Below are 19,671 nucleotides of genomic sequence, written 5' to 3'. Positions count from 1 at the left end.
GCATGTGGCAAATCTTTGCTACAAGCAAATATGCTTTACAATCACTCTAATGCAAATATATTTTTTTAAGACCAATAGTAAATACTTCAGGTCCAGACCCAAATAAACCCCATTCTTGTACTCAAATCATATTGCAATAACCAGCTATTTGAAGCTGCATAATCATTATTACCTAGAACACCAACATCCAAGGTCTCGCCATTTAATAGGTCTTTTCAAAAAGTCCTCAAACAACCCTTCCCAGACATCAGCTATATCCTCGCCAGCTGTCTACATTCTCTCCTTCCCCAACAGCAACCCCCATATCCCAATCTTCACCAATACTAATGATCTGTGCCACAAGTGAGATTCTGAAGAAATATTAAATAAGCATAAACAAGTTTGAGAGTTTGTGGAAAAGTTTTATTTATGGTTTACATGACACTTCACAAGAAATTGTCATTTTAAATATTACAAATTTACAGTCATTTCACTTCCACAAGGAATGTAAATAACATACAAAACTCCTTTGCCCTCCTAGACCTTTTAATAGGGATGAATGGATCATTTGTTCTTCAACATTCTGTTCAATAGTTTCACATCCCAGCAGTATACATCTCCCTATTCAATGTAGATTAATGATAGTAATTAATCCCTTATAATTCAATTTTTGTATCTGTGGGTTTCTGGAACAGATGGAAAGGATAAAACATTAGTTTTTAAAATTTAAACTACAAACTCAAAGCATTAAATTAATTACAAACAAGACCTACTTCAGTCTGTTCTTCTGTTTCACTTTCCTCTGCATCCTCTTCCTTCACATCATCATCTTTTGCCTCATCTTGTTCATCATCTACAATTTCTTCATATTCTTCAACCTAAACAGGAAAACAGAAATTGTTTCCAAAGTTGCAATTAGATCAACAGTCAATCATAATTACCATAGAATTATCAATTCATTTCATAAGTGATAAACTCCAAGGCACCATAACTAGTTGCTGAAAATTAAATTAGGGGAACTAGAAAGACTGATATAGGACCAATGTATAAATCTTAACCAGTCACCTGAGCATTGAGATCAATGTTCATGCTGAGACGAAGCATTCTTTCAATTCTATCACCGTATGCTTTAGTATCTGGTAATTGGTATCCTGAACGTAGTGTAGCAGTCTCAAGCAACACCACAGCAAGATCTGTAGCAGTATTATCATCTTCACTTTCCTTTACAAAAAGCAAGATTTCTCATTAGTTGGTAATTCACTTGTAAATTTTCTAAATTCAGTCTAAGACTAGCTGACTTAAAATTTCACCTGTCATTTTAGTACAGTATTTTGCTTGCTATTTGGCCATTTGTTATACCTTTTCTGCCGATGGGCAATTAATGCTATAGGAAATTGACAGATCACAAAAACCATTTCTATACAGTTCACTTTACAAAAAGCAACAGCATAAAATGAGCCAGAGCACATTCTCCACATGTCCTGCTCAACTAACAATTCTCAATAAACTTGCCTTAACTCGTCTCAGCATTTCCTTAATCAAAGGATGTCTTGGGTTAACTTCAAATGTCTTCTTTTGGCCAGAATAGTAGCTGCAGGTTAAAACACCAGTAGATAAGTTTACAAGTAAAATCAAATCCCATCATTCTTCTCCACTACCCATTTTAGCTTTAAAGGAACACAAACACACAATGAGTACTCAAAATGAGTGCTCACTCTTCAACCACAAAATTCATCTGTTTTTCATGATTATGGAAACAGCTCATTTCATGTTATGAATTGTACCCGTTTAAAGTTTATTAAAAACCAACTTACTTTGTGGAAATATCTTTTCCAGTCTGGTAGGCCTGGGCCTTCATGATTCTCTCCATATTACCAGACCACCCATATTGACTAGCCACTAGAGCACAAGGAGAATCAGTGAGACGCTGGGACAGGACAGCCTTTTCAATCTTAAAAAAATAAAATAAACATTTTAATTTTATTTGGAAACAATTTTGTCAATCCTAAATATTGAAAGCAATTAAAAATGGCAACACAAACTTATTCAGGCAAAGCGATTATACACCAATAAAACCTTAATCAAGAACTAGAAGACAGGTGGAAGCTCCTTACAGCAACACTTACTCAGTGAAGTTACTGAGGTTTTTCCTGACTATTTGCATCGGGATAATTTACTGTGATAAGGATTTCTTTGACTTCAGAAGCAGATAGCAGATACAAATGAATGTTATAAATTGTATACCTTATCTTTCAGAGCTTTATCTTTCAGCCAGGTCAAGAGTGGCTCATACTCTTTCTCCAATGCTTCATGTTTTTCTTTTGCTTTTTCACTTTCGTCAAATTTCAACCCTTCTTTGGCAACATTCTGGAATCTCTTTCCATCAAATTCAGGCAGAGCTTGGATACAGTATTCATCTACAGGTTCTGTAAGGTACAAAACCTCATATCCCTTCTTCAACAATCTTTCAACAAAGGGGGAAGATTCAACCTACAAAAAGAATGGGATGTAGTTTGATAAATTAAGCAAAGTTTTTAATACTCCAATGTACAAGAGATACTGTAGATACTGAAAATACAAACACACAGAATGCTGGAGGAACTCAACAGGTTAGGCAGCAACTATAAAAAAAATAAACTGTCAACTTTCAGGCTCAGATCCTGATGAAGGGTCTTGGCTCAAAACATTGATTGAAAAATCTCTTTGTAAATAGGCCTATGCTGATTATTACAATAATATCTACTATTACCTCTTTCCTGCTTGCTCCAGCCATGAAGTAGATTTTGTCTTGTTTCTCTTTCATTCTTTCCAGGTACTGCTCTAAGCTAGTCTGTTTGGACTCATGGTGAGAAGACTGGAACCGTAGCAACTTAGCCAAACGGGTTCTATTAGAGTGATCCTCGATTACACCCAACTTGATGTTGGTTCCAAATTCCTTCCAGAATATTTCTTCATATTTTTCTTCTGCAATCTTCTTGATCATGTCTAGGGTTTTACGCACTAGCTTCTTTCTAATAACCTATTTTAGATTAGAAAAAATGTCAGTCCAGTTCAGCAACAGAATGAAGACAACTATTGAATGCAATTTAGGTTTTCTAAAAAAAAATGCAAAGTACTATTGAAACAATCTGTACACATTGATCTAAAAGCTTAGGATAGTGCCAAAGCACTAAAGCTACCCAATTTTAAATTAACCTAGAGCTCAACTACTGGGCATTTTCTAAAAACACTTCATCTGTGTTAAATTAACTTGTTTGCTATCTCATACTACTGTATTCAGATACTCAAACTCATGCAGTAGATACCTTCAGCAATTTATGTTGTTGCAGAGTTTCACGGGAGACATTCAAAGGCAGGTCATCAGAGTCCACCTGGTGGGGAATAAAAATGTTAAACGCATGAGCTGCTGAACTGTCAAACTGCCACATTGAAAGCTCAAGTTTAGAAGGGTCATCTGGACATCTACAATTGACAGTTCTGTTGGTGTGCAAATTTCAAGACCAAATTTTAATGTACGTTACAAATACAGTGGATGCTGGTTAATTAGGACTCACCAGGACCAGTAATTTAGTCTCAATTAAGCAGCTGCCCCAATTAACCAGTTACATGGAAAAGTTAAAAAAATATTATCAAAAAGACAAGTTACCATTTAACAGAGTATTTAAATGAAATATGAACAAATTAGAATAGAACACTCAATGCTACAGAGTACTATAAAACTATTAGTTCCTAATAGTTATCAAAGGAATCCATCCATGTAGGGGGGTGGGGTCCAGAAAAGGTAGCACCTCTGGTATCCATTGATCATGTCCTTGTATCCATTCTGGAGCAGCTCACTCACCTTTGGTCCCCACCAGATACTTAGCTCTCAGTTGTGGCTTTAAGTAGCTGTTTGTATGCAACAGCAGCCACACCCCAATACACCGCTTTGACAGGCAGGCTAAACCAAGTGAGGGTAGCCAGACACCTCAGTGAAGTAAGGACATATTTGTTCAAGCAGGTGAAGCTAGCCTCAGCAAACTGGGTAGATGAAATCAACAGTGAGATCCAATGGCCAAGGCAGTGGTTCTGCAATGCTTTGTGGAGAATGACAAGTACAGTAAGGCACAGAAGTCATGGTTATCCATTGCAACCAATGAAAGTCCCAGTTTGTGCCGACTACTCATACCACTGGACCAGGATTTCTGAGGTAGAGAAATTGGAACTGTCCCAGTACAACAGCTTTTCCACTTTAAAAACTGTTGCACAGGTTTCACTGTCATCGTTAGTTGCAATGGACAACCAATAAGGCACAGTGTTTTTTTGATAGCACTAATTTTGTTCCTTTACAGTTAGACACCTAATGCAGATAATGGACTGCTTTCATACAATATTTTCAATGACTGCATCCTCCAAATCTTCATTTTCATTGTAACATTCAAGATGATTATTATGGAAACCTTTAAAATTCTTTGTAGCTCCTAACTTAATTGCTTCATTTTCACTCTCACTGTTTCTGGCATCTCCAAGCCTGAAGCTTGAAGCCACAGTGAGCAAAACAATGCTAAAACCGTTCTACTAGTTTCTTGCCAACTATCAGTGATAAAAATCGTTGCTTTTTGAACACAAAACACACACACTACTATTTAAAAACTATTCACCGACCATGGTGTAGAGCCTAACGGCAACAAAAATTCACACAACTGATGCTAGTGAGAAACTGTTTATTTGCAACACTTATGCTGCTTTAGGGTGTTGTCAAAGGGAATCCCAGTTATTTTCTTGATTAGCTTTAGTTCTTTAAGGGTTGACCCAAATAAGCAGCTGCCCCGATTAACCGAAATCCACTGCATCTAAAGATCGAATTTTGATCTAATCAGGATCAATACAACCCAGTTAGATTCTGGAAATCAGTTTTTTTGTCTCTGACCACATGTAAATACACCACTTATGAATACTTACCACCCCCTTAATGAAATTCAAATACTTTGGCATCATATCATGGAAGTCATCTGTGATAAACACTCTACGAACAAACAGCTGCAAAAAGACGAAATTTGATTAATGATGGCCATAATTTTGAACGTAATTATTGAAAGCTATTACTAGAGCAAAAACCACTAGAGCTACAGGTCTCCAGTTTTAGAACAACCAACTAAGCACAAGAGATTCCTGCAGTTAGAACTCTAACTCTATCAAGCACACAGGAAACATTTAAAAATATCTACGAATTCGAAGTATAGGGAAAAAAATTTAAGTCAAGAAAGAATCAACGTCATCTTGTTGAATGGCTTTAGTTGTACTGTTGTTCTTATGCTTTAAATCAATGCAATGTGCTTCAAATTGGCACTTGGAAGCACCCTTAGACATTGTTTCACTGCTGTAGTAGCCCCTGATCTTTAAGCTACATAATGCTTGTAATTGAAAGATTTAATTGCTCCAATTACACAAAAGCTCACACTGGAAGAGAAGCAGGTAGAATTGTAGTCCATGTTTTCTTTCTAAAGGAAAACAGAAACAAATCAGCAGTGTTCTCCAAATCAATTACATCAGATATTTCAGTAAGAATGCAGAACCCCACTGGATGTTGGGGTCCGTGTTCCAGTGTCCAAGTACAAACTGATAAAACATCTTTCAAAAAAAATACTAGTTAGTATTGGTAGCAATTCTGGCAAGTGTGACAGAAATTGCTAAAGAATCAATTTTCTTTTGATAATTCAACATACCTTAATGTAGTCAGATTTTTTGGATCCATATTCATCAAATAAACCACGGGGTGCAGTTTTGGGCACAAACAGTATTGATTTGAATGTTACTTCTCCTTCAGCAGTAAAATGAATATGAGCAATTGGTTCATCTGTGTCCTAGGGAAAAGAAACCTTTCATCAAAGACAAGATAAATGTATTATGATGTGATGGGGAGTTCTCCATTTGCTGCATTAGACTTGCTCTATGCACACAATGAGTGTGATGATTTTTAGGAGCACCCACAAGTGTATTCAAAATAATACCAGGGTCACTGTCAGCTAGGTATTTCACATTGCAATGTTTGCAGGCTTCAAGGCTGTATGGTGACACATATTTTGATATTAAATTTACTTTGTACTGAATGCCTTCCTTGTTCCAAAAACTTAATGAAATGGTGAAAAGAATCAGTTCTTCAATGCTGTATACAATTTTATTCCTTCACAAGCTTCTGTCCGCACCTTTGACAGCTAACCACATTTCTAACCATCACTCATCCAATCTTCACTCCATTAATCTGCCATTTTGCTCTCTGCAAGCTTAACTTCCACTTAAGGCAAATATACTTTCACTCTGCAGATGCTATGGCCAGTTAAGTGTTTCCATTACTGATTTTAGGAACTTGCCTCCTCAAATGCCTTCAACTCCGTTAACACCCAGTTTGCTTGATGTTGTGACTTTTAAAACAATGAAGGCAAAGGCACCAACATCAAATGCTGTAGCTATTCTCCAAGTTATTTCATTTAAGGTTCACATTAAAACTTACTTCCGGCTAACTATGAGCAGCTACTCCAAACCAATAATGCATAGCAACATTTCTGAAGTGTTTTGAAACACTCAAATTAAAGTATTGCACAAGCTATGATTTTTTTCTAAGAACTATACCATTCTGTAGTAATGCGAGCTTGCAATGTTTAATTTTGTCCAGAAGCATCAACAGATGTGTGTACACAGCAGAAATAAAATGTTACCTTAGAAAAGGTCTTATAGAAAGCTGTGTACTCATCATCTTTTATTTCTTTGGTTGGTCTTTGCCAGATGGGTTTAATGTCATTCATCAGCTCCCAATCCCAGACAGTCTTCTCAACCTGCAAGAAATAGGAATTGTGGTAACATAGAAAGCCTAAGCGGCTTGTCTTGCATGTCTGCCATCTTGCTTTTGCTGGCCTATGATTCCACAAACCTTTATAAAATAAGCAATACTTTCAGAATTGGCTGAAAATGGTCCAGTATCAAACTACACCAAGATCGCTGTTTGTACTCAAGGATATAACCAATCCGCAAGCTTCCACTCTGGAAAATTACACTGTACTGCAATAAATCAGGAATTTTGGGAAGAACATCTTATATTGGGGTAATATGCAAGTTCTAAATAGGAATGATTTCCACTCATTTCGATTCTGTAGAGCACTTGTGACTACTGCAGTATTTCACCAAATTTAGAGCTGTCTACATTTGATGGGAAAACTAACCTTAGTCAAAAATCTGAATACCTAGTTTAAAAAAAAATCCAGCACTCTTGGGACTAGTAAATTTTCCAGACCATCATGTCCCTGACCCTTGGTACTTTAGACTTCAATGCCAGCCCAAGTTGCACAGCAGCCCACAGTCCATACTCTGGCACTGCTCCCCTGCTGCATTCTTGATCCTAGATCCATTCACATTGGCTTAGAGTCTCATTAGCAACCAACGAGTGATCCAGATGTTAGATCATATTTCTAAACTGGATGCCAGATTAAGAGTTCATCATGACCAATTCTTTAACACAACCAAGCTTCGTACCTTCTTTGTTTTCTCTTTTTCTTCAGTTTCCTCTTCAACTGCTGCCTCATCATCACTATCTTTTTCCTTTTCATCCTTCTCCTTTGCTTCCTCCTCATCTATTGGTTCCTCGACAGTTTCTGTCTATAATGTAAAATTTCTGTTAATAGACGTCATTTAAATTAATCAATGCTAATCCAATTTAGCAACTCAGAATCACCTTGCTGCTCCAGATATAGATAGGAAAGTTGATGAATTGGGAGTACTTCTTCACTAGATTTTTGATCGTTTCCAGTTCAAGGTAGTCAGATGCTTCCTCCTTCAAAACTAAGCTACAATGAACAAGTACATTTAAAGATTAGATTATTGCACTTAGGGAAAAGGAATGAGTTCTTTAAAGCAAAAACAAGCCAGATCCAAATGACCATATTTTAGCAAATCAAACTATTAACCACACCTCCCTTAAAATATTGAAATCTCTCTCAACTGGTACCATCAGGGAAATTTCTATGCACCAAACCAAAGTCAATTTCAGTAAAAATAGCAAAGAACTCTTTCACTTACGTGATAGTTGTACCTCGTCCCAGTGTGTTTCCTCGAGGATCCTCTATTATGGAAAACTCATTGGAGTCAGATTCCCAGATATGCTGTGTACCATTGTTGTGCTTGGATGTGACAATCACCTTATCTGCCACCAAGAAAGCAGAGTAGAATCCAACACCAAACTGACCAATTAACTCCGAGGTGGACTGGTCCTCATTTTGCATCTCCGTCAGCTTATTTAAGAATTCACTTGTTCCAGACTTTGCAATTGTGCCAAGGTTTTTAATCAGCTCCTCTCTAGTCATGCCAATACCGGTATCTGTGACATGAAGCATGTTCTTCTCTTTGTCAGCCTAAGAAAACAAAGAGTAATGTTCTTAGCTCCTTATCAATCACACCATTTTTTTTGTACATAAACTCCAAGCACATGAATGATTTAATTTATGTATACCTTTCACATCATTTTCAGAACAGCTCCAAGGGCTTTTGAAGTGCATGTAGTCACAGGAAGTGGTAATCTGTACAAACTCCCACTTTCATCTGGTTACTCTTTTGGCTTACTGAAACTACACTGACCATCAAGTACTCATTTAAACTAATCTTTATTTCCCCCACAACTCCAGTTTATCATTTGCTTACACACCAGATCCTGTTTAGAGGGACTAATTAACTCACAAGCCAAACCATCCTTATGTCATGGGAGAACAAACGAACTCCACACAGGTCACTGTTGAACCTGGATTGCTGGTCTGTTAGGGGCTGCCCCATCATCTTGTTTCCGATGGAAACAGAAATGCTGTTCAAGGAATAATTATGGCCAGGGCACCAGGAGTAATTTATACTTATAAAATAAAGCTCTAGGGATTTTATCTACTATACACACATGAAGCAAGGCCTGGGCAGGTCAGTTAATGACCACTGAATGGCAGATGGCCTTCTTTTGTTCCCATTTTCCAATATACTCAATAAATCCTCTGAAAAGCAGAACCTCACTACAAACTCTGGATAATATCATTCACATTAAGCAGAATTTGTTAACCAGGCCCTGATCTGGCTGGAGAACAGCAAATTAAGATACACTTGATCCTTATCCAATTTAAAAATACCCAACATGCTCAATTATATGATAAGTAGAGCATTACCTAAAGGTCTTCAATTGCGAATTTGATTACAGAGGACCTCCCCAAATTATGAAATCCTGACTCATGTACAGTAATACATACAACCAAGCATCTGATAGACTGGCAAAATGGATTTGGTGACTACAGGCATTCTTTACCATGAGAGTACTCAGTAATTGGCTGCATTTCTGACTTGACTTCTGGGTTACAAACAGTTCACAAGGAGGAAATATTGTGGTGACTTGGGGCAGACCTGTACTAGAGCAAAATTAAAAATTAATGAAACCAAACCTTTATCTTGATCGTCATTTCCTCTGTGGCATGCAGTGCTGTTTCATTTGTTAGTGATATCAATCGGATCTTGTCCAGCGCATCAGAAGCGTTAGAAATCAGTTCACGCAGAAATATCTAGTAATAATTACAATCATTAAATATTCTGCAAACATACAATTGAATGCTGATATGAATTGGAACTATATCCCAGCACCATCCAGTCAGAAGGAATTGTTACAATACTTGCTTGTTCAGAATATTAATATCCACAGAAAAGCAAAACAAAATCTCAGTCATTTCAAAACAATTCCTCCCTTTTGCTAAGAACCAAGGAAGCAATCATTGGCATTCAAGGAGCAGAAATGAATCATTTCAGCCTAGGGCATCACTTGGTTTGCCCTAACTTGCATTGCTCAGAGAACCATCAGTTACTAAATGACCTGTTTTTTCCTGGGGTTGGAATTGAGGACACTTGCTATCATTTCCATACAGAATTCAGTGCAATTCATGGGTTCCTGCCTGTAGTTAAGACATGACAACATGCAGGTATGGATCACAATAGTACACTACATGTGCCAGATAATGATAATCACCAAAAGATTAACCTCAATGGCACTATCACCAAATCCCGATCAGTTTCAAAGTGGAGAGGTGGGGATCACCTGCCTTTCAAGAGGTTGGAACTGAGGATGTTCACTGTCACTGTCAGCCAACCACAAGAACAGGCCAGAGACTTGCCTTCTTGACACTGAAAATATTTCCCACCATTCACAATGCAATAATCAGGTGTGAACTTTTGAATTGCATGGATAAGCACAGATACAACACTATTCAAGACAAAACATTTGATTGGTACTTCATCTACTGCATCAGCTTAAAGACAAGAATGGAAAATAGTGGTTTGTCAAGACCCATATTCCAAAATAGGGTCATTTCTACTGAGCGGAGACAAATCCAAAAGTGGCAAACCACTTCTGTAGAAAAGTTTACTGAGAACAACCATGGTCAAAGATCATGATCACTTGCATCATACAATATGACATATAATGATGATGAATGCTCCAAACTTACCTCTTTGTTTTTATAAAGTGAATTAATGATCAACTTCATCATTCTGTTAACTTCTGCTTGAAACATAAACTTTTCAGCCTTTTCCCTTATTTCTTTAACTTGAGCAGGATTCAATCCATCTAGCTGGATAGACTCTTCCTCCCTAAGAGAAAATTCAGTAGTTCTTACACACATGCAAGAGACCATAGTTCAAGATATTGTTTTTTGAAGAGGCGCAGAAAGCTTCTGATTGCTAAGCAAGCCAAACTAGCAAACAGTTGTAATTTACAATTCCATCATTTACATCTAGGATTTACTCCATTCAACTGACACCAAATGGCTTGCAGCCAGTTGATTGAAACCAAGATACTGTACAAGTATATCACATATGCTGGTAACATTGTAAGTCAAGGTTACAGTTTAAGATCAATTCTCTACAAGGTCAACCTAAACTGTAACAATTAAACAGTTAATTTCTCAAACATAGCACAGGCATACAGGTTAGAAGTATGAAATTACATGCCAGAAGATAAAATACTAGGCAAGTAGATGCTGGAGAAGGTACTGTGTAAAACATTTGAGAACAAACTCAACGTAACAGCTTGTTACAAAATCTTTAAGCAGCTCACAAACTACAAAATTAAGACTGTGATTGGTACTTTATCTACTGCATCAGCTTAAAGAACAGAAAATAGTGGTTTGACAAGACCCATATTCCAAAAAATGGGGTCATTTCTACTGAGTGGAGACAAATCCAAAAGTCTCCACTAAACAAATTGCTGGGCTCCATGTAAAAGCAGGTGCATGCAAAAAATTATTTATCGCAAGAACAAATGCCAATTAGTTATACTCCCAAATATTCATAAACTTAGCGAGGCAATGCTCTAATGGGGTGGAGGTACTTCTCTACCCCTCCCCTCCACTAGCTTGCAGGTCACCCTTGGACAAGATGCAGCACCTGCTTAGTTTCCACCCCCCCATTTGTCTACTCAGATAGCACAAAAAAACAAAAAGAATGTGAAAGAAACATCAAGCCTACCCCCTGCACAAAAAAAGGCACCCCGATCAGCAAACCACTGAACACTCCTCCTCATCCTGCACAAAACTCAAGAACACTGACCCCCAAACAACCTCTCCCCACACAAAAAGAACTAAAAATATTAACTTAAAAATCAGAATGGGCAATTGCTAGCAGGCTATTTTTCATTGGTTCTCTTGCTTCAAGTGAAGGTGTGCGCACCTCATGTTGTTACTGGCTTAAGACAATAATCCTGCAGTTTTATTGGCAGTATTTTAAGTATGTAAATAGCTGGATGCAACATGTTATGGGTGGGATTTGAAATTGCTCAACTAGACAGAAGTAAAACTCGTACCTTGTAACAACTTCATCGTCAGTTCTTGAGCCATCCCTGCTTTTCCCAAGATCCTCCTCCACTGTTTCATCTTCTGCCCTAACAAAAGCTGAAAAAGTGCACATCTTCAGTGTAAAAGAGAGTAAAACACAGGAATAATGAACACCACAGTAAATAATTGACCATACTAAATCACAGTCCCCAAGCTCTGGTCTTACGAGAAGCAGAATCCTTACCAGAGGCTTTATCATAATTAGGAGCACCCCTACTATGGGACAGGAATTGCATGCGTTTGTGGTACTTAGCAGCAAAGAAATTAATTGAGTACTTGCTTATTTTAAGAATAAAGTGTTGGAATAGAAAGGAACAACAGAAGGAAGAAAAACAGTGCAAGTTAACTGCAAATAAGGAGTGTGAAGAACAGAAAACAAGTACAGTGACAGATTTTGTGCAGAAGCAAAAGGGGAATAGACCAGGAGACCCAAATAGTTAATATCTTAGGTCAATAACCAACATGCACACTATCAACTCAACCTAGGGGACAAAAGGACATCTCACCACAGATTTACATGGTCCATTCAATATTTCCAGCACTGTTGTCAGTCCATTTTCCCCCAACAATTGTAGCTCTTTTTTTGTTTCTCAATTAGAAGCAGAGCTGGGTGTGGTGAAGGGGGATTCTGTCTGAAGTGGATGCTGGGCACAAAGGATGTTTGGAGGGATGACTGCAACCGAAGTGGATGTTGAGAGCAAAGGATGTGTGTTTTTTTGGGGGGAAGACAATTAATTCTGAAGAGAATGGTTGGTGCATTAGATCTTTCCGAGGGGAACACGATTACTCTGTCAGAAATGCATGAGGGGCACAGATTTTATTTTTGGGAGAGGAAGACGATAACTTGGGTCGAAAATAGACAACAGGTCTGGAGAACCAGCCTTCGGGTGGTACGCGATGAAGGGCGTAGGATGAGGGGATGGGGCTCTGGGAGAAGATGGCATTAAAGTTTAGGATCACCACCCCACCCCCAAACCACGAGGTTCCCTTCAGAACGTCTCCCTCACATACGCCGCGCCCCCGTTTCGCCCGCAGACTTCTCGAAGACGCGGTCGTGGGAGGTTGGGGGGGGGGGGTTGAAAGAAAGAAGCCGGAACCCGACCCTCGGAGCTGAGAAGGTTCCAGAAACCCGCCGCCGTCGACGTGCAACTCACCGAAGGCCAAGAGCGCGCACAGCACCGCCAGAAACCAGGCCTGCTTCATCATTATTCCCGATCGGAGAGCCTCAACTCCTTGCGCTTGGCTCTGGATTCACCCCCCAACTGCCTCGGCTGACCGACCGCGCAATACCACCACCGCTTCCCTCTGGTCCTTCGCTAAAACCACTTAGGCGAGAGAGGGGCGGGGCCACAAGGCCGCGCAGGCCAGCCAATCACAGCGGACCACGCAAAAAGCAGCCCGCCAGTCAGACTCGAGTGCGAAAACAGTTTGACCAATCACCGCCTTCCATGTACCATCTCCTACGTCGAGAGCGTGGCTCGCTCCAATTGGCGGAGGGGCGGCTCCAGCGCAAATGGTTCAAAGTTTTTTTTAAATTGTTAATTTCTGAGCTCAGTATTTTTTATGATGTTTCTTCTCGTGATCGTGCAATATTCCGTTCTATAGAAAAAATTGAACTTTAAAATATATATCCTTCCGGGGTTGTGTGACTGGGGTCTCCAGCCGTTTACCTTGGTAACGAGTCCAGGAAACGGTTGCGATGGAAACAGCAGATACTCCGGGCCCGGAGAAAGCGGGAGGGCTTGACAAGAGCACAACATCCTGGTGAGTTTATTTGTTCAAACAAAGTTTATACACTTACAGAGAATATATGGATGTGGAAGATTCCTGTCACATAAAATCGAACTTTAATCTTAAGAATAAACAGTCTGCAGAAATCTGTGAGGAAATGTTATAAAGTGCCTTTCACATTCAATTTGTCTGTACGCAGTCTCAGAGCGCCTTCCAATTTATACCATACTTAATTATTTAGGCAACAAGTTTGTGCATAAGCTCTCTACTTCGTTATTTTCGTACATCTTATTTTCTACCAGCACCACACAGTGACTGTAGCTGTTGCACTTTATTCTGCATTTTGTATTTTAGTTTGTTCTACTTCAATGAACTGTGTAGTGAATTGATACGTAGGAACAGTATACAAGTTTATCTCTGTATCTTAGTGCATGTAGCAATAATAAACCACTTCCAGTGATAATCCCTTAATAAATTGCCTTGGTGATGGTGAAAGAGATAAGTATTGACCAAGACATCAGGATTTATTTTCGTGATTTTTTCACGTGTAAGATGGCAGCGAGGGCCAATGTTTAGTATCACATCCAAAGATCATTCACACTTGTGTGCAGTTCTGGTTCCCCAGAAGGATGTTCAAAGAAGATATTTGTTATCAAAGTACACATATGTAATCATATACTACCTTGGAATTCATTTTTTTTGCAGACATTCAGAGGAAAAGGAAATACAAGGAAATCAATGAAAAACTATACTCAAACAAAACTTGGCAAAGACATGAACAAAAGACAAACTATGCAAATATAAACAATTAATACTGAGAACATGAGTTGTAAAGTCCTTGATATGTCATTAAGCTAGAAAGGATACGGAAAAGATTCACAAGGATGTAACCAGGACTGGAGGGCATGAGTTACAAGGATAGTTGGAATTTTTTTTTTCTTGGACCATAGGAGGCCGAGAAGTAACTATATTTAAAATCATGAGATGCATAAATAAGGTAAATGTTTACTGTCTTTTTCCTAGGGCAAGAGTGTCTAAGGAGAGGGGAAAAAAATAAAAGGGGACCAAGGGGCATATTTCCCCCCCCCCCCCACACACACAGGATTGAGATGCCAGAAGACATTAGAACATTGAATGTAGAACAGTACAGCATAGGAACAGGCCCTTCAGCTGACAATGTTGTGCTGAACCAGCTAAAAAGTAAATTAAAGACACCCAAACATTAATCCCTCCTATCTACATTATGTCCATATTCCTCCATCTTCCTCACATTCATGTGCCTATCTAAACATCTCTTAAAGGCCTCCAATGCATTTACCTCCACCACCATACCAGGCAGCACATTCCAGGTATCCACCATTCTGAGTTAAAAAAAAAAGCTTACCCCTCACGTCCCCTTTGAACCTACCCCTCTCACTTTCAGTGCATGCCTTTTGGTGGTAGGCATTTCAATCCTGGGAAAGAGATACTCCCTGTCTACTCTGTCTATGCATCTCAAACATACAAACCTCTATTAGATCTCCCCTCAGCTTCTGCCACTCCAAAGAAAACAACCAAGTTTGTCCTGCTTCTCATGAAAGCTTATGCCCTCTAAACCAGGCAGTAGCCTGGTAAACTACTTCTGCATCCTCTCCAAAGCCTCAGCATCTTTCCTAAGTGTATGCAGTACTCCAGAAGTAGCCTAACCAGACGTATAAAATTGCAACATAACCTCTAGATTTTTTTTCTATAAATTAAACTCAATGCCTCAACTAGTAAAAGCAAAGGCTGGCTGGTGGCATAGTGACATCAGCACTGGACTTCAGGGCGAGAGGTCCTGAGTTCAAATCCGGCCGGCTCCCTTGCACGCTCTCCATTTGTGCCTGGGCTGAGTGTTGAGCTAGCAAGGCGACCTCGTGGAAAAAAAACCTAGAGAAGGATGGGCTCCGCCAGATTTCAGATGCCCAAGACAGATGACTCCCCTGGGGGGGGGGGGGAACAGAGAGACAGACTAACTATATGAGCCTTCCTACCCACCCTATTCATTGGTATAGCTACTTTCATGGAGCTATGAACTTGGATGCCAAGATCTCTCTGCTCAGCAACACTGGGTCTTGCCCTTAACACTGTACTGTATCCTTGTACTTGCCCTACCAAGGTTCAACACCTCACATTTATACGAGTTAAACTCCATCTGCCATTTCTCTGCACGTATCTGTAACTAATCTATATCCTTAATATATCACTGTATCCTTGAAGAGGCAGGTTAAATTACAATGTGGGGAAAGCATTTGGCTCGGTAGATTGGTAGAAAAGACTTGCAGGGATAAGGGCCAAATGCAGGCAAATGGGAGTAGCGCAGGTCAGCATGAATGAGTTGAGCCGAAGGTCCTGTTTCTGTGCTGTACAACCCTCGGACTTTAAAATGCAATATTCCCTTGGTCATGCCATGGTATGTCATTTTAGATTTTTGTTGCAAGGAATACAAACTTAACTAGGCAAGGGAGTAGGCAATTTACGCCCTGCTAGTCAATAGGATCATGCCTCAACACCATATTCCTCAGTCTTACCTAGAGTAACCTTTTCACCTATTTGCTTATCAAAAATCTATCCTTAAACATATTCAGACTGCTTCTACAATCCTTTGAGTTTTCAATACTCATGATTCTCTGAGAGAGAATATTTTGCCTTATCCATCTGAAATAGGTAACCCCTTAATTTTAAACATTGTTCTCCAACTGTAGTATTGGATTTCCACTCAAGGCCATGTGCAGGTGCTGACAGGGAGACAGCATGGAATTTGGTTGGTTTGTGTTTCAACTGTAACAGTGAATTTAGAAACCAACAATATACTTCAGCTAATCAAAGTTTAAGGTAAATTTATCATTGTCACCATATACAACCTTGAGATTCATTTGTGTGGGCATTCACAGCAAGTGCAACAAAACAATAGAATTAATGAAAAACTGCACACAAAGACAGACAACCAATGTGCAAAAGACAACAAACTGCAAATACAAAATAAAGCAATAAATATTGAGAACATGAGATGAAGAGTCCTTGAAACTGAGTCCATAGATTGACTCTGATAATGGCTCGTGAAGCATCATCATGTTTAACTGTATTAAAGAAGCATTATATACAGGTGTATTCATCACATGATCACAAGGGGTATTTGATTAATATTTTCTGACAATTGGTTAAAATGGCACAATCTCCACATGCAAGTCACGTCTGACACAGTTATAAGCAGGAGTCGCCTTTGAGCCTCTTCTGTCTTCCATAAAGATCTTTGGCTAGCTTTCTACATCAACTCCATTATCATGTTTCACACCACAGACAGCAGCCATTCAGCCCACCAAGCTGATGCTGGTTCTCGAATCAATCCCACCCATCCATCCATCCCTCTTCAGGAATTAAGTGAAGAGGCCAGTTTTCTTTCACATACTGAGTTGCAGCTTGCTTTTTCCAGCCAACTGTCTTAGTCCTGGAAAATACTATTCTAAATTCTTCACAGGAGTTATTAATGAATACAGGCATAGGGTAGTAAATAGGACCAAGTGTTGCAGAACAGAATTGGGGCTCAATGAGATTTACTGGTAGATGTTTCCTACCTGCCATACCTTCAACAGTGCCCTTAGGTCAGCTGTAAGGTTATCAGCCAGGGACCCCACCTTTCATTGGTATGCGAGCAAAAAAATCATCGGTGACTTCAACCAGGCCTATTTGAAGAAAACCCTGCCTAATTATCACCAGCACATAACCTGTAGCACCAGAGGTCCCAACCTGCAAGTCCACTGCTACACTGTTATAAGGAATGCCTATTGTTCCTTCCTGAAACCGCAATTTGGCAAATCGGACCATTTGGCTGTACTCCTACTACCCGCAGCCAGACAGAGCCTAAAAGGCAGGGCTCCAGAGATTAAGATAACTAAGAGGTGATCGTGGGAGGCAGAGGAACAATTACAGGATTGCTTTGAGTCAGTGGACTGGGCCGTGTTCAAGCACTCTTCTGAAGATCTGAATGACTCCACCAGGGTCATTATAGACTTTATTAAAAACAGCTGTGTCCCGACAAAATCATTCAGAGTCTTCCCCAATCAGAATGGACCATGAAATCTGGAATTTGCTGCGAGCCAGATCAGAGGCATTCAGGTCTGGAGATCAAGAAAGCTACAAGTGGTGCAGGTATGATCTCTGGAAAGCCGTCTGACTGGCCAAGTGAAGATTCTGGATTAGACTGGAATCAACGAGGGATGCTCAACAGCTGTGGCAGAGATTGAATGCCATAACCGCCTACAAAGTTAAACCAAGCGACACGGGACACAGCAGAGCTTCACTTCCGGATGAGCTCAATGCCTTTTCTGCTTGGTTTGACCACCAGAACATGGAGGAACCATCACGCACCCCCACACCTCCCGATGATCCTTTGGTCTCAGTATCTGAAGATGACATGCAGGCTGCCTTCAACAGGGTAATCCAAGGAAAGCATCCAGTCCTGACAGAGTACCTCGCTAACTACTGAAGAACTGTGCTGGTGTGTTCCTGGATATCTTCAACCTCCCATTTTGGTAGTGTGTGGTACCTACCTACTTCAAGCAGGCTTTAGTCATACCAGTGCCCAAGAAGAGCATGGTAACCTTCTACAATGACTAATGCCCATTGGCACTTACATCCACAGTGATAAAATGTTTTGAGAGGCTGTTATTGAAACATATCAGGTCCTGTTTGAGTGGCAACTAGGATCTGCTCCAATTAGAGTACTGGAGCAACAGGTCCACAGCAGATGCCATCTCATTGGATCCTCGCACAACTCTGGAACATTTGGACAGCAAAGATGCATCCATCAGGATGATCTTTATTGATTACAGGTCAGCATTTAATACCATCATCCCTTCAAAACTAAATCAGTAAACTCTAAGACCTGGGCCTCAGTACACCTTGTGCAATTGGAATCTGGAATTCCTCATTTGCAGACTCCAGACAGTTTGGATTGGCAAAACCCTCTGCTGCACAATCTCCATCAGTACAGGTGTGCCACAGGGCATGTGCTTAGCCCCCTGCTCTACTTACTTTACACCAGTGACTGTGTGGCCAAGTACAGCCCCAACACCATATTTGTTTGCTGATGACACTACTATTGTGGGGCAAATCAAAGGTGGTGATGAATCAGCATACAGAAGGGAGATTGAAAATTTGGCTGAGTGGTGTCATAACAACCCCTCACTGAATATTAGCGAGACCAAGGAACTGACTGCAGACTTCAGGAGAGGGAAACCAGAGGTCCATGATGCAGTACTCATCGGGGGATCAGAGATGGTCAGTAACTTTAAATTCCTAGGTGTCACCATCTCAGAGACTGTGTCCTGGACCCATCATATAAAGGTAGTTGCAAAGAAAGCTCCTCTACTTCCTCAGGAGTCTGTGGGGATTTGGCATGACATCAAAAAACATTGACAAACATCTATCAATGTACAGTGGAAGGTATACTGACTGGCTGCATTATGGCCTGGAATGGGAACACCAATGCCTTTGAATGGAAAATCCTACAAAAGGTAGTGGATTCGGCCCAGTACATCATGGGTAAAGCCCTCCCAAACATTGAGTGCACCTACACGAAACGCTGTTGTAGAAAAGCAGCATCCAAAGATCCTCATCACCTAGGTCATGCTCTTTTCTCACTGCTGCCATCAGGTAGAAGGTACAGGTGCCTCAGGACTTGCACTACCAGGTTCAAGAACAGTTACCACCCCTCAACCATTGGGCTCTTGAACACTCATCTATTGAGATGTTCCTACAACCAATGATGTCACTTAAGGACTCTTTATCTTGTTATTTCATGCTTTCGTTATTTATTTATAACTGCATTTGTGCAGTTTGTCTTCTATGCTCTTGCTTTTTCATTGATCCAGTTTACAGTTACTATTCTGTAGATTTTCTGAGTGTGCCAACAGGAAAAGAATCTCAGGATTATATGCAGTGACGTGTCTGTACTCCAATAATAAATTTTACTTTGAAATATACCCAATGACTTGGTCTCCCACAGCCATCTGTGGCAATGAATTCTAGATACACCACCCAACTGGCTAAAGATATTCCTTCTCTT

General features: G+C 39.9%; 2 protein-coding genes across 2 annotated transcripts in view; one reads left to right on the top strand and one right to left on the bottom strand.

Moving 5' to 3' along the window:
* Positions 1-380: 380 nt before the first annotated feature.
* On the bottom strand, positions 381-13,192 carry hsp90b1 (heat shock protein 90, beta (grp94), member 1). The gene is made up of 18 exons (XM_063058396.1): positions 13,010-13,192; positions 11,825-11,912; positions 10,473-10,614; positions 9,420-9,536; positions 8,029-8,360; positions 7,685-7,796; positions 7,486-7,608; positions 6,675-6,791; positions 5,685-5,822; positions 4,921-4,998; positions 3,285-3,350; positions 2,729-2,998; positions 2,224-2,469; positions 1,794-1,930; positions 1,492-1,570; positions 1,045-1,200; positions 753-857; positions 381-665 (listed from the first exon to the last, which is right to left on the bottom strand). The coding sequence occupies exons 1-18, from the start codon at positions 13,059-13,061 to the stop codon at positions 636-638; spliced, it is 2,388 nt and encodes a 795-aa protein (XP_062914466.1). The 5' UTR covers positions 13,062-13,192; the 3' UTR covers positions 381-635.
* Positions 13,193-13,337: 145 nt separating this feature from the next.
* The window catches only part of ttc41 (tetratricopeptide repeat domain 41), a 101,371-nt gene continuing 95,037 nt past the window's right edge, over positions 13,338-19,671 (top strand). The window contains exon 1 of the mRNA XM_063058395.1: positions 13,338-13,619. The gene's annotated coding sequence lies outside the window, so the exon portion shown is untranslated. The remainder of the gene's footprint in view (positions 13,620-19,671) is intronic.

This window comes from Mobula hypostoma, chromosome 9 (genome assembly GCF_963921235.1).
Source record: "Mobula hypostoma chromosome 9, sMobHyp1.1, whole genome shotgun sequence".
Classification (NCBI taxonomy): Eukaryota; Metazoa; Chordata; class Chondrichthyes; order Myliobatiformes; family Myliobatidae; genus Mobula; species Mobula hypostoma.
Note: the sequence above shows the minus strand (reverse complement) of the source record. Positions and strands in the feature narration are given on the sequence as shown.

What these genes read in the sequence shown, in the direction of transcription:
- hsp90b1 (XM_063058396.1), bottom strand. Translation starts at nt 13,061, where the DNA reads ATGATGAAGCAGGCCTGGTTTCTGGCGGTGCTGTGCGCGCTCTTGGCC. An exon ending in GTGCGCGCTCTTGGCCTTCG is followed by an intron (nt 11,913 to 13,009) that starts GTGAGTTGCACG and finishes GCACTTTTTCAG; the next exon opens with CTTTTGTTAGGGCAGAAGAT. An exon ending in CTGGAGCAAGCAGGAAAGAG is followed by an intron (nt 2,470 to 2,728) that starts GTAATAGTAGAT and finishes TTCTTTTTGTAG; the next exon opens with GTTGAATCTTCCCCCTTTGT.